Raw genomic sequence first — 14,603 nt, 5'->3', positions numbered from 1 at the left:
AGGCAGGGGGACAGCAGAGCTGTTCCTTGGGCCAGTCCTTCAGGGCTGGCTCTGCGGTTTACTCGCATGTGTTAGAACAGCCTTCATGGGCTCTGGGTGTGAGCCCCTGCTTTGCTGCTTGCTAGCCTGAGGGGCCTTTGGGCAAGTCACCACCTGTTGATGGTGCGTAAACACAGACCCCCCCCCAGGCTGCAGGGAGGGGCGGCGAAAGCAGGGCAGCCCCCAGCGGGAGTCCCAGCACACTCATTCCCCCCTCGTGGGGAACATCGGGTCCGACCCTTGGGTAAGCCCCTCGCGCCATCTCTCCCACACGTTTATCTCCTAAATCTCAATTTGGGAGGCGGTTAAAAAGAGCACAGGCTTAGAGTCAGACAGACAAGGGTTCAAATTCTGATTTTTGTCATTTTGCAGCTGTGTGATCTTGAGGTACATGCTTAACTTCTCTGGGCCCCCCGACCAGACCTAGAAAACTGGTTAAGAGTCACCTCCACCCTGCATGATTGCTGTGAGGACAAATGAGGCCAGCTAGTCAGACACGGCGTGTGGCACATAGTAGGTGTTCAGTTAACACTGGCTCCCTCCCTTTACTACCTTTTCTTGCTCCTTTATTGAGAAAAGGTTTACTCCTGGGTGGGAGATGGCTGTCTGTGTGTCTGGAGAATACATGCTGCAACGTTGCTCCCATGGAGGGCTGGTAACCTTGGCTAGGAGAGGCCTCTTGAAAACCCCAGGGTCACTTTCCCTGTGTCCAAGGACAGAGGCCTATTTTTAAGCCACCCCAGCAGCATCCCAAATGCGCACTGTGCCACCCTCTGAACGATGCCGCTCATCGCCCAACCCAGCCTTTCCTTTGATCTAAAAAGAGTCCAAGGAGATGGCATTTACCGCCAGGAGGATGGCAGGAAGCACAGCTCTGGCTTCTCTGGACGCCGAGCTGACGGCCCCCAGCGTGCTGGCATTCAGCAGATGGCATTCTGGCTGAGATTTTCAGCAGCTTCCACTCCACCGGGAAAGGAGATTGCCAACCCTGAGAACTATGCTGCCCCCTCCCTCTCACAGAGGCTCTAACTAGCCTTTTACCGAGCCCTGGGCACACGCCCGCACGGCCCTTTTTGTGCAGAGCTGGCAGCCTCACAACCCTTCAGGGGGACTGTTCTGCCTTCACTTTGCCGGTGAGGAAACCCGGGCAGCAGAACCGGGCAGGGGCGGGGGCCCCTTCCTCCACCCCGCCCCACCAAGGTGGCCGGGCCTTGCTAAGGGTGATGAAAGCGGTACCAGCCTCTCTCCCCGGGAACACACCCACACTCCACACACACAGTTTGATGGACAGTGTCTGGGGCTTCCCGAACCCACACACATCTGCCCTCAGACGGTGGCCCTTCCGTAAGAAGTCTCTGATTCAAGTGACAGTGGGAGGAAGCAGCATGGTGCACGTGTGTGTCTGTGTGTGCGCGCGCACACAGGCGTGCACACACACTAACGAGGAAAAGGCAAGGCTGGTATTGGCAGGCTTTCCGTCACCCAAAGCAGGGCAGGGATGTCGGTCTCCTCCGGCAACAGAGTACCTTTTCTATTGGTGGGTTTGAAAGTGGATTAGAAAGAAAACAACCACGCCTCCCTCACCTCTGCCAAAAAGAGCAGTGACATGCACCCAGGAGACAGACGCCAGCCTGATGGGACTTTGTTCTGTGTCAGAGGCCTGGTCGGCCAGCACTCAGGGTGGAAAGGGGCCAGCCCATACTGGGAACCACCACGCAGCTCCTCCCCGCTCCTGTTCTTTGCAAACAGAACCCGGTCAGTGCAGCGCCGCGGCCTGACACTCCTGTCAACAGCTGCGGGGAGGCCCGGGAGGAGGGCTGGAGGTCACATGACACTGCTCGTTGGGAGAAAAGGCCGCTCCTTCCAGGTCTAAGTGGCAGCCCTCTTGGCTCAAGTGGGCTCCGATGCACTGAGTTCCGAGGGGGTGAGGTCATCCCCCACCCCAAGTCTGTTCAGCAGAGTTGGGATTCCCAAGCTGGCTCTAACCCTCTTCTGGACCCCTCGGTTGAGGTCTCGTCTTGATAAAGGGGCCCGGGAAACTCCAACTTCAGAAGCACCGGCTCTCAGGGTCAGGGCCCCCTGCTGTGGGGGAGGGTGGGGGGATGCACCCTCATTCTTTCTCGAGGACATCACTTCCTCCTGCATCTGACATTTATAAAGCATCTGCTCCAGGCCGGGGCTGCAGGCGCACACGCACACGCACTGACAGCTCACGCAGAGCTGAGACCAGTGGGGGGATAGACACAGACACCATGATGTCCTGAGGGGTCAGCACCGCGGGCTGGAGCCAAGCTTCTCAGAGGGGCTGCTCCGGGGGGTGATAAAGGATGGGGAACTGTGTTTCAGGCTGAGGGAACAGCACAGACAAGGGCCTGGAGGAGAGAACAAGCTGAGTGCACTTGGGGAAGGACAGGGATCAGAGTATAGAAGGCAGAGGAGAGGAAGTCAAGGGCTCCATCACAAAGTGTCTTAAAGGCTGAGCAGGGGAGGTTAAGGTCCTCAAGAAGACTCTGGGGGCCACTGAAGGGTTGGAAGCAAGGAAGGAATCCCTGAGGATCCATCTCTCTGAAGAATGAGATTCAAGTCCTGGGCCCTCCCATAGAAACTGTCCTTTCCTCTCTTCCCTGCCTATCAGAATGACCTAGGACGGCGGGAATGGGGAATCCAGGCCAGTTTTCAAACACTGCTTCCAACGGCTGGCACAGTCCTGCCCTCGGCACCTGCTTCTCCTCCAGGCAGCTTCTGGCAGCCACCTGCTGATAAGCCAGCTGATTGGCCAGCATGCTCCTTCTCTTTCCCAAGGGCAGCCACTTCCCCAGCCTGGGTGGGGCCCAGAAGCCTGACTGTTCACTCCTCGCCTTAGCCCTAGGCTGGAACCTGCAGGAACCAGGTCCCAACTTTGAAACAACAGATCCACTGGCCCTACATTTCAGGATCAAATGCAGCTGGAAGCTCTCCTAGAACTTCACTGTTCTGGCTCCTGGAGCTGAGCAAACGCTCTTCATGAGCCTGAGGGCTGGGTAGCATTTGCTGGCCCTGAGGGGTGGTAGCCTACCCCTGCGGCACCCCCAGTGTATGCTAGGGGCGAACCATGCAGCCCATTCATTCACGGCCTCACCCTGCCAGGCAGCTTCCTCAAGAGGAAACTGAGGCCCAGAGAGGCAGACATCCTGGCCAGAGGCCACCCAGACTGTGAGGGCAGTGCCTGTTTTTGAATCTGGTCCTGTCTGACCCTGGAGGTTGCATCCTTCCTGTTTTAATGCCTCATTCCTCCCCCAAGGTTTCTCACTTATCCCCTGAACTGCAAGAAAAAAAAATTGGCTATGTATAAGAAACAAAGGTGGAGTGAGGCCCGGCTTGGTCTCGGGCGGTGGGGGGGTGGGTGGGGGGGCAGGGGTGGTGTTGCTTGTCATCAATCAGCCTGTTTTGAGCAACTCAAAGGTCAGGGGATGGCAGAACTTGGGATGAACAATCAGCAGCATCTAAAAAAAGAAAGCAGATTATAGCAGTGGGATGGAGCCCCAGTGCCTAATGGCCCCAAGGTCAGAAAAGAGGACTGGAGGTAGGCATGACCAGAGAGGGAAACCTCCCCGGGCCATGTGGAGCCCGGGCTGGTCCTCTGCCCACCAGATCTCCTGTGATCCTCCTGACAGCGCTGAAGGAGGTGACCGCTACCAGACCTACTGCCGCTGAGGAAGGACGGCTCAGAGAGGCTGGGAGAGTGGCCCAAGGCCACACGGCCAGGAAGTGGTGCAGTTAGCGTCAGAACACATACCAGCCTTCTCCCGCGGCTACGAAGAAGATGCTATGGGTGCTCCAGGCAAAGGGTAGACGTTATCCCTACAGGGAAGGAACAGCACAATGCCTGGGTCCTCAGCTTTTGAGTCCTTCCCTGCCATGATGGCTCTGAGGCCCACAGAGAAGTGCCTCAAAGGTGCCCCTTCCACTCTCCTTCTTTCTCCAAAGATCCAGGTTTCTCTTTCATCTCCCCCCAGATCTGTGAGTGTAGACTGAGGACGCCTGCAGGAAGTCTGCATGGGCTTCTGCCCTCTGACCCAATGGGTAAAGGATAAATGTTGGAAACGCACACTCAGGAGTCCTGAGAAGAATCTCCATTTCATACATCCTCAGCTCTGACGATCCTAGAGTTGTTGGCTCACTGGGGCCTCTCTACATCCCTATGAACCTATTTCTTAGATGAGAACATTAGGTCTGGATGGGGAGGGGTTGGCCCAGGGTCATGGTACAGGCAAACAGCGGGGTCAGGATTTGACAGATCTGGATCCAAAGCCATGCACACTCTTGACACTATGTGGACTCGCTTCCCCAGCCAGCCAGGGAGTACTCTTGGACTCATCACAGGGCCTTGGGAGTGCGACCCACCACTCTGGGTCCTGTTGCTCCTCTCTGCCTCATCAGCTTCAGGAGCACAGATTCCTTGCCTTCAAAGAATCTGAAGTCCACTTATGGAGTCCCCATCTTATATCGGCTCAGACTTCTCATGGAGTCTCCTATTTATTCCTCATCAAAATCCTATAAGGGAGGCACCATCATTCTCCCCATCTTAAAGATGGGAAAGCAAGGTTCAGAGAGGGGGAGTGACTTGCCCAGGATCACACAGCTTAGATACAGAACTGAGATTTGAACACAAGACTGCCTCCAAAACCAGTGTTCTTTCTACCCCCTCTCTTAGGGATTCCAGCCAAAGACCCCATCTGCAATCTCTGTGACCCTTTGTAAGGCTCTGGGCCTCAGTGTTCTGATCTGCCAGATGGGAGGTGGGACATGGTGATTCCGAGCATTCTCTAGTCCTGGGAACAGAGTCCTTGAGAGACCTGCCTGCAGGGATGAGGGACCGCACCATCCCCAGAGACGGGAAATTCTGCTGTCCCGTGTCGTGCCCTTGAAGTACCCAGAGTCTTAAGGGGGAAGGGAATGTCTTCTGAGGGTAAGGACCTGCCCCTGTGGGGTGGAAAGTTACCAAGCAAACCCTGCTTGGAGACCCAGGGCACGCGGGTGCCTACCCAGCTCATAAATCCATTGTCCTTGGAGAAAAGGAAAGAAAACCTGTGTCTGTGGGACATAATTATGATGTAAACAATGTGTAGTGTTGAGGATGTAAACAGAACACATGTTTTAATAGCTGTGGGCATTCTGCCAACTGCCTGTGCTGACCCGACTCTCCCACCCCACCCACACCCCTGAACAGCTTACTCATTAAAGAATTTTCTCCCCTCTGTCCAGCATGAGACGAGAGGCTGCCCTGAGTCCCAGTAAAAAGGAGAATGAAGGGGAAGGGACTCACATCCAAGAATGGCCACTACTCAGAAGTACCTGCTGCTAAGTGTGGGAAAGTGCTGAGGCTGGCAGGTCGTGGGGGAAGGTACAGACCCAGAAGGGGGCAGGTTGCCTCAGCTTCCTGATCTATAAAATGGGCCTAAAACCTCCCAATGTGCAGAACTGGCAGGGGGATTATATAAGCGAGAGGTTGTGAAGGGCCCTCCATGCGTTCAGCAGATGAGCACTGGAGACCCCAGGGTCAAAAGGCGCCTTTGCAGACAGTTTATCCCAGACCCATGTGATGCTCCAGTTGTATCTGCCACGTCCATGTCAAGTCCCAGTCGGACTAAACACCAGTGCCACTCTAGCAAAGGACACTGCCTCCCCTGCCCTCACTCGACTTCCAGATAGCCTCCACAGTTAGGAAGTACTTCCTTTGACCGAGCTGAAATCTCACTGATGTCCACACAGGTCTGGTCATGTCTATGTTTGGTCCACAGGGCCCTTCCCTATCAAGTCTACTCCCCTGCCTCGTGGATCTGAGACATGTAGGATGTGAGACAAACAACTACAGAAACTGATGAGCAACTAAAAAGAAAACTGCCAGACAAATATAAACGCTCACAGTTTTAACACTATGAAGGTTTCCAGGGCACATGTGAAATGCCCCCCACCTGACCCCCTGTCCCGACGTGGCAGTCATCCATCCAACATCAACATCCCTTCCTTTTAGTCGGAATCACGTTGGACTGCTTGAGCTGTGAGCCCTTAGGCAAGTCACTTTCCCTCTCTGTTCTCTCAACAGTTATATGGGAGTAAAAATAGTAGCTGTCTCACAGGGCTTGTCCTGAGGGCTAAATGCAGGCGCCTGCTGAGAACAGTGTCTGGCACAGACCGACTGAGTGATACAAGCTAGTGGTTATTATTATTCTTTTGTGTCTGTCTCCCTTGGGAGCGTCGGGCTCAGCGGGGAGCAGGGGCTTGCTTGCCTAGTGACTACACAAGCATAACAGGTGCCCCCCTGAGCACTCACTCTCTGTCAGACACTTTGCAGGCCTGAGACGTAACATCATTATCTCCTTTCTGCAGAAAAGGGAATCGAGGCAAAGAGAGGCCAAGGCATCTGTCTGGATAATAAGGCTCAGACCCAGGGATGGAGGCACCAGCCCATGCTGTCACCAGCTCTGCTAATAATGACAGCGCAGCATGGGGACAGGATTCTCCTGGCCTGCAGGAAAACCTGGGTGCAGGCTGACGAAGTGCTCTCGCTCGGGCCCCACGCCCTTGCTGAGGGGCTGGTAGGGGCTGCCTGTGGCTCGAGTGGGATGCGGCTGCGAGCCCCATCAGTGGGAGCGTGTGGGCAGCAGTGACGCCTGTCAGCGGGGCTGGGGGTGACCGAGCACAGGCCAGCTTCTATCAGGCAGACGGGACCGGGAAGGGGTGCAGAGCTCCAGTTCACCCCTTCTCCTCCAGAGCAAGACTCCCAGAGCCCAGCTCCACCTTAAGAGTTAGAGTCTCCAGGCCCTGGGTGAGGCGGGTGGGGCTGGGGGATGGAGCTTTTCTATAGGCAGTTTCACTCTGGCTGCTGGGGACAGAGGTGCTTCACCTCCCCAGGACAGAGAAAGTAAGAAGGCGTGCCTGCGGGAAGGACAGCCTGTGGGGAGGGGGGTTCAGGAGCTCAGGGTGAGGACAAGGGCCCCCGGGGGCAGTGTCCCACAGTGGTGGGGAAGGGGCTTTGGGGTCAGGCAGGCTTGGGATCAAATTCTGCTCTGCTTCTTCCTTGCCACCTAGGCCACGGCAGTTCTCAGGATCCTTCTGAGCTCAGTGTCCTCATCTGTGACGTGGGAGGCAACTTCTGGAAGACGCGTCCTGACGGTTTAAAGGGATGGAACAGAGCAAGGGCCTGGCACGGGGCAGGCGTGCTACGGTGCTGACCATTTGGCTTCACCCCCCAGGCGGGTGCTCACAACGGACGGCATGTTGGCCCCCTTCCTCTTCCTTCCTCTTGCTTTAAGCTCCTGTCACATACCTGGCCTCTGGGCTTCTATTTTCAGCCCTGATAGAGCACCACCAAGTACAGAGAGCCCTCTGGTCCAAAAGAGGAGAGAGCTGACTCTTTTTGTCCACGGAGAAGATTAAACAGCCTGTCCTGAGCAGCCTTTGTGGCCCAGCCCAGCAGACACAGCGCTTCATCCCAGTGGGCAGTGTGGCATCTGAGAAGCTGAGTCTCCTGACTGCAGGCCAGAAACCCCTCTTCCTCTGACCTGATCTCCACCCACCACTCTGACTTCATATTGTCACCCCCACTTGCACTGGGACCCCCAGAACTCTGCATCTCCCCGTCTACATGCCCAGTTCTCCCTCCCCTTGGGCCTTTGCACATCTAATCCTCTGCCTTGAACAGCCTTTCCCATTCCCTTGTGGCTAACTTCTCTGCTTTCTGGTCTCAGCTGGACAGCACCTCCTCCAGGAAGCCTTCCCTGCTTCTCTTCCCAGCCCCTGGGCTCCTCTCCCCAACTTATCATAACTGCCCTGTTCTTGTTAGTCTCTCCCACTAGACCTGGTGCTCTGGGGGGCCAATGCAAACTGCAAAATGCAACCTGCCATGCAGATTCTTCTCATCAGAAATGAGATGTCTTGGACAGGGCTCAAGGAACCGTGGGGAGCTGCTGTCCGTGCTATGAAAGGGAGGCCTCCCAGTCCAGCCCTTTGGCTTGAGGCTTGTGGTCACCTGGGGCAGGTTTTTCAAGGCAGGAAGTGAAGGGCACTTGTCAGTCACCCCCTCTAGGGGCCCCAGGAGCAGGCCTGAGGGCTCGCCTTTCCATGGGGGCAACAGTAACCGCGACAGCGGCCGCCCTGGGCATCGTGCTAAAGCCTCTGCCTGCTCTATGCTGTTTAATGCTCACCCCCGCCCACCGTGAGGGTGCTGTGCACCCCCACTTCACCTGAGGAAACCGAGGCACAGAGGGGAGTCCTTGCCCACCATCACTGCCCTAGGAAATGGTCACGCTGAGATGGACCCAGGCAGTCTGACGACGAGATGTGTCTAGACCGGGACACCAGACCTCCCGCTGCTGTCGGCCACGGAGCAAGCTCATCACAGCCCTTAACCGCTGCCACCCCCAGACAGAAATGCATTTGACACTGTAACACGCAACACAGACACACACACCGGAAGCAAAAGTTTCTGAGAAAAGAATACTTCCTACCTGAACACACTCGATATTTCACTTTTTATCCTAGTCTATGTCATTAAAGGGCTTCCCTGGTGGCTCAGCGGTAATCTGCTGTCAAATGCAGGAGACCCTGGGTTTGATCCCTGGGTTAGGAAGATCCCCTGGAGAAGGGAATGGCAGCCCACTCCAGTATTCTTGCCTGGAGGATCCCACGGACAGAGGAGCCTGGTGGGCTAAGGTCGCTGGGGTCGCAAAGAGTGGGGCACGACTGAGCGACTAACCTGTCACTTTCGTGTCATTAAAGGTTTTTTTAAAAGCTGGTCTCACACGATCCACGGTAGATAGGCCACTTGATCTGGTGGCCAGGCCTTGTTTAGGTGCCAGCCCCTCCCTCTCTGAGGCACAGGGTAACAGTACCTCGTGCTCTGCAGTGACATAACCAACCACGTGACTGCTGTGGAATACTAGAGCATTCCATCCTTCTTCCACCAGTGGCCGGTTCTCGGGGCGGGGGGAGGGGCGTGCCAGTGGCTGTCCATTCATTCATGACTGAACCCCAGGGCTAGTACACAAGATGTGCCCAGCAGATGTCAGATAAATGAACGAAGATGCACACTCAGGCAAGTGCAGAGCAGAGCACACCCCAGGGTCACCCCAGCCTGGGTGCACGGCACTTAAGCAGAGATCAGGGTGGCTTTAGGGCAACCGAGCCACAGAGGACCCTGAAGGCAGACAGAAAAAGAAGACATTTGAGTGGCGGGAGGCAGATGTTCAGTGGGACTTTCCTTCAGATGCCGCCTCCTCCAGGAAGCCTTCCCTGCCCCCATCACCCCAGGGCTCCCTCCTTTCCTGCCAGGGGAGACAGAGAGGAAAGGAGAAGTGGGATCAGAAAGAGGGTACAGAGGGAGGCCTTAGATCCTGATGGCTCCAGATTCTCCCCGGCAACTTCTGCACATCTCCTATGCACTGGACAGACCCGTCTCTCTTTCTCACTTCCAGGGATGGGCAAGACTGCTCTCCACCCTACCCCGCCCCGGCCCCCGCGTCCCCGTGGGCCGGCACCAAGGAGCCTCGACTGGTCAGGGTCCCTGTGGCGTGCTGACAGCGGGGCAGGGTGCAGGGCTGTCGGAGGAAGCACTGTCACTTCGAGAGGCTCAGGGTCAGGCCTCAGATGGGGGGCTATAAAAGTGATTCAAGACCTGTGGGAGGGAGGCAGACGGGGCCAGACGAGGCAGGCAGGCCCGACCGGACTTCATGCTGTGACTGGGTGGCTGGGGGGAGAGGTGCAGAGAGAGGGGCGGCACTGGTTGGGTCATGCGTGCAGCCACCGTGATGGCTGTAAGGAGAACGACAAAGGCTGCTGCCCTCCCGGAGCTGACACAGTCCAGGTCTAGGGAGAAGAGCGGCTGCTGGGTCCTCGGAGCACTGGCCCCCTCTGCCAGAGGGCAGAAGACCTGACCCACGTCGGCCCAGTAGGCCTAACACCCACATGGCTCTGGATCCAGGTCAAATAGAGAAAGAGGCTGGGCAGGGAGGGCCCCAGAGCAGCCCTGGAGCAGCAGGTGCTTCTGGTCTGGATGCAGCATCTGCAGATTGACATCCGGGTTAGGAAGACTGGATCTCCCCCTTAACACTGGCGTGCCTTTATCCTTTATGTCTCCAAGCCTCCATCCACCTCCCTGTAAGATGGGGATAAATATAGACCCTCTAAAGGGTGTTAGGAGGATCTGAAACAGGTGATGTGGGTAAAGCCCCTGACTCAGGGCACAGAGCAGGTTCAGCACACTTCCCGTACCCGGGAGCTTCAGGACACCGCTCACTGACGTGACACTAGAGAGGGCTGTGGACTCGGTCAAGCATGGACCGGCTTAATGATTAAACCCAACCAGCAGCTTGAATTCAGCCTCTTCTCCAACCAGAACTACCAGCGAATTCCAGAGTGAGCCCCAGGGGCGCATGGAGGGAAGGGACGGGAAGGTGCTGGCGGAGAAGGTGGCGGGTGCCTCCCCTCCCTCCCTCCCTGTGGAATTCTGCTCTCCCCTCCCCCGCCCTGCATACACGTTTCATTTTTTTCCTTTGCAAAACCCAGATTAAGGCTAAAGGAGTGCAGGGGGGGAAAAAAAGCCATGTGGTGGTATTAAAAGAGAGCCCTGGGTCTGCTAAGCCCAGCTTTGCCACTGCCTGACTGTGTGAGTTGGGGCAGGTGTCGCAACCTCTTTGGGCCTCAGTCTCCTCATCTGTGAAATGGAAGAGAATGACAACTTATTTTGCAGGGCTGAAATGAAACCAGAAAGGGAATGGGTACTGCACACAGTAAGAGAAGAGCAAACACGAGTTCCCACGCCGACCCTTAATGCTTGTTTATAGGGCATTGCAAGGGGCCACCACGGTGCTGCCCCTCAGTCGGTGACAAAAGACATTCCTTTTGGGGGGGCATTCCTTATCATACGGAATAGCACAGCAGGTGTACTCAATAAATGGTATCTGAACCATCGGTTGGAGGCTACTGCATGTCATGGGAAGACTGCAGGACTTTGGAGCTAAATAAACCTGGATTTCAATCCTGATTCTGCCAATTGGATAAGCCATGTGAAGGGGAATGAGTCATTTTACCTCTCTGAGCCTTGGTTTCCTTATCTGTAAGATGGAGATGATAATGCCCACTTTACAGGGTTGTTGTGAGAACTCAGTTCATTCATTCATTCAACAAATATTTACTGAACATCCATTATGTCCTACCCACTGCTGCAGATGCGGAATATATGGCAGTGAACAAAATGGGCAAAATCCTCCTGGGGGAGACAGACAATAAACAGCTAACTACACAGACCATGCAGCACGTGGTGATCCACGCTAAGGAGAAACCCACAGCAGGGGGAGGGAGTGGGGAGTGCTGGGGACAGGGGCAACGACAAGAGCTTCCTGGAGCAGACACCATGTGGAGGTCTGGGGGAAGAATGTTCCAGGCAGAGGGATCGGCAAGTGCAGGAGCTTTAAGGAGAAGCGTGCTTGGCATGTAAATAAAGCCACATATGCAGGAAGCCTGGCATGGAATCCAGGTGCTCGGCAAATGCCAGCTCTCTATTTCAAGTCCCATAGAAGGAACCCCACGCATGTGTCCTTTTCCTGAGAATGAAAGCACAAGGATTTCTACAGGGCAATGCTGAGCCAAGGGCTCTTTCTGGCTAAGATGCAGGCAACATGTGAGCTCCACCACCAGCTTTGGGGCCCCACCGAGCCCGGCTCTGCCCTGGGCAACCAGGGATATAAGATGATCAAGACATGGGCTCTGTCCTCAGGTAGCCCCAAGGAGAGTCATCGAGGTGGGTGATGACAAAGCAAAGTGGTCCAATGAACATGCAGAGACAAGAAGGTATTGAGGTGGCAGAGTAAAGGATGGGATTGGGCGAGGGTGGTCAGGGAAGGCTTCCTGGAGGAGGTGAGCTGGGTTTTGAAAGATAGACTAGACAATGAAAGGATATTCTGGGTGTGGAGCGTATCAGGTACTGAGCACAGAGGTGTAAAAAACGGCACAGAGTGTGTGAGAAACTAATTACGGGCAGGTCAGAAAACAATAAATGATTCTTCGTGTTCTTGGCACCTGCAGCCTGATGTGGTGCAGGAATTCCAGTTTTAAACCCAGTGCAGGCTTCAGTCCCAGTGGAGTCTGAATTTTTCACGCTTAGCTACTGCTGCAAGTAACCAACCTTAACCCCAGGTTCCCAGCCCCGGGGTGGCCCAGTCCACAGAGAGAGGGCTGAGTGGGATGGAGACTTCATAAATATCCAGCTATATTTAGCCTGCCCAGCAGGCTACTGTCCCTTCATCTACCCCAAAGCCGACCCACAGGTGGCAGAATGGCTTTTTTACCAGAAGAGCATAAATGTTTCTTAATTAAGAAATCCCACAAAGGGGGCTCCTATCTTTGTTGCTGGGAGGACATCTGCTGTTCTACTTGCCAACATCCCTGGACACCTCCAAACTGGGTGGGTGGGTTCTCTCCATCCCCATTAGCGCCATAGCCCTGGCCATAGGGGGCGTGGCCACACTCAGGTAAGAAGACCTGGATTCCAATCCCACCTCTGTCACTGACTAGCTGGTGACCCTCTGCTGGCAACTTCACCTCCCTGAGAATCAGTGAATTCTGTGTGCATTGGCCTGAAAGCTACCCAGGCAGGGACTTATAAGCAGAAGGAGAGGCTCCTCTTCTATAAGCCAGCTTTAGGAATGCAGGAGTCAGCACCATGCATTTCAGTCCCTCCCAGAGGAAAAAACAATTATATATATATATATATATATATATATATATATATATATATATATATGTATTAATATAGCTCTAGAGCAGAAATCGGGTGATACCTTCCTTTCCTCCTAAAACCTCACATGTGTGACCCTCACCTTCTTCCCAGGATGCTACAAATGCCCAGCCTTAAGGCAGAATAAAGACTTATTCTAAAGATTTGGGGGCGGGGAGGAGGGTAGGCAGACAGACACAGATCCCAATCTCAACGCGTCCCCCGCCCCCCACACTAGCAACATGACCTTGGGTGTGTCATTTCCCCTCCACAGAGCCTCAATCTCTTCAATATAAAACTGGGATACACACCTTTACCGCGAAGCTTCTTTGCGTACTGGGCACTGAGCCTCCAAGCCTCTGAGCAGCGCTGATCTATCCCTACAGTTACCAGGTATTTTCTAGCAAAGCCTTCGCCAGCCCACGCCCACCTTTTCCCAGCTCTGAATCCCCCTACTCTGGCCCTGAAAATTCTGGGGTTGTATTAATTAGGGGGCGATGCGCTCAGCAGCGGCGGCTGCGAGGGGTCTAGAGAGCCCCCAGCTGAGCGGACACCAGAGGGGGGCGCAGCCGGGGTGCGCGTGGGAACGTGGCCAAACCAAGCAGCATGTGCCGCGGGGGCGTTGAGCGGCTGCTAACTGAGGTACCCCTGCGAGCACCCCCCGCCCCCACTCTCAGCCGCTGCAGTCTCGGCACAACCGGCGGCTTCTGGCCGTCGGAAGCTCTGAGAAGCCTGGCTCCATTCACGCCCCGGAGCGCCCCGGGCTCCTTCATCAGCGCCCCCCGGCTGGAACAAAGGCAACGCGGGGCGCGCAGCATCGCCCCAACGGCCCCTTCGCGCATCTAGCCAAAGCCGGGAGAAGGAGCACGGGGGTCCCCAAGGTAACCAGGACGCTGTACCCGCCCTCCCGGAGCGCAAAGCCCAGCCGCTCCGCGCGCGCCGAGCCGGGAGTCGGGAGGCACTGGAGACTCTAGCCCACGGCGCCCGCCGAGAGCGCTAAGGGAAGTGGGGGTGGGGTGGCTCTCCGGAAGTCACCCAGAGGGTCCCCCGAGGAGAGGAGAACCCCAGCGCCTGCCTCCCGGGCAGGGCTTCCCAGCGTACCTGGAAGGGTCCTGTGCACCGTGTTGCCCATCGCTGCGTCGGGGCGCGGCGTTGGCGGTGGCGCCGGCGCCCTCGGGACGCAGGGAGGCTAATTACGTGCTGGGCCGGGGACCCGGGCCGGGGTCTGGCTCCGGGGCATCGCGGCTGCACCGGCGAGCCGGCGGGCTGCAGCTGGGGCGGGTGCCGAGAGGGAAGCGGCAGCAGCAGGAGGAGGCGGAGCCACCGGCCCGGGCCCGCCGGCTCCGCCCCCGCCTCCCGCAGCCTCCAACCACGCCGGGAGGGGCGGGGCCGCGGCTGCCGCATCTTTTGAAAGTTTGCTCCGGGAGGCGGGAGGGGAACCGCCGAGCATCCCGCTCTCGCCGCTCCCGCGCCCGGGTCAGGAAGGCGCGCTGGGCGGTTGGGTGCCCTTGAGGGTGTCAGGCTCGTCAGCCTGCTGGCCTTTCAGTCATTAACGCCAACATTTTGAGAAGGCCTAATGCGTGCCAGGCTCTGGGCCACAGGGGGCCAGCCTCTCGCCCGCAGAGCTTCTGTGAGGGGGTGCGGGCGTGCGAAGGGTCCGGAACGAAAACACGGAGCACAAGGTCACCTTGGACAGTGTAAAGAGCTTAAATAGTCCAACCAGGGTGACAGGTGGGGGTGAGATCTTGCACCTACAAGAGGGAGAAACCTAGGCAGTGTCCAAAGATTGGGAGGAGGGAACCTATAAATC

At 56.3% G+C, this 14,603-nt stretch overlaps 1 protein-coding gene across 1 annotated transcript in view; it reads right to left on the bottom strand.

Annotated features, from left to right (window-relative positions):
• The window catches only part of NEURL1B (neuralized E3 ubiquitin protein ligase 1B), a 44,308-nt gene extending 30,265 nt beyond the window's left edge, over positions 1 to 14,043 (bottom strand). The window contains exon 1 of the mRNA XM_061129480.1: positions 13,895 to 14,043. Within this exon, the coding sequence (XP_060985463.1) occupies positions 13,895 to 13,925 (31 nt within the window). The 5' untranslated portion in view covers positions 13,926 to 14,043. The remainder of the gene's footprint in view (positions 1 to 13,894) is intronic.
• Between the last annotated feature and the right edge of the window lie 560 nt (positions 14,044 to 14,603).

The sequence above is a fragment of the Dama dama genome, chromosome 25 (assembly GCF_033118175.1).
Source record: "Dama dama isolate Ldn47 chromosome 25, ASM3311817v1, whole genome shotgun sequence".
Lineage (NCBI taxonomy): Eukaryota > Metazoa > Chordata > Mammalia > Artiodactyla > Cervidae > Dama > Dama dama.
Note: the sequence above shows the minus strand (reverse complement) of the source record. Positions and strands in the feature narration are given on the sequence as shown.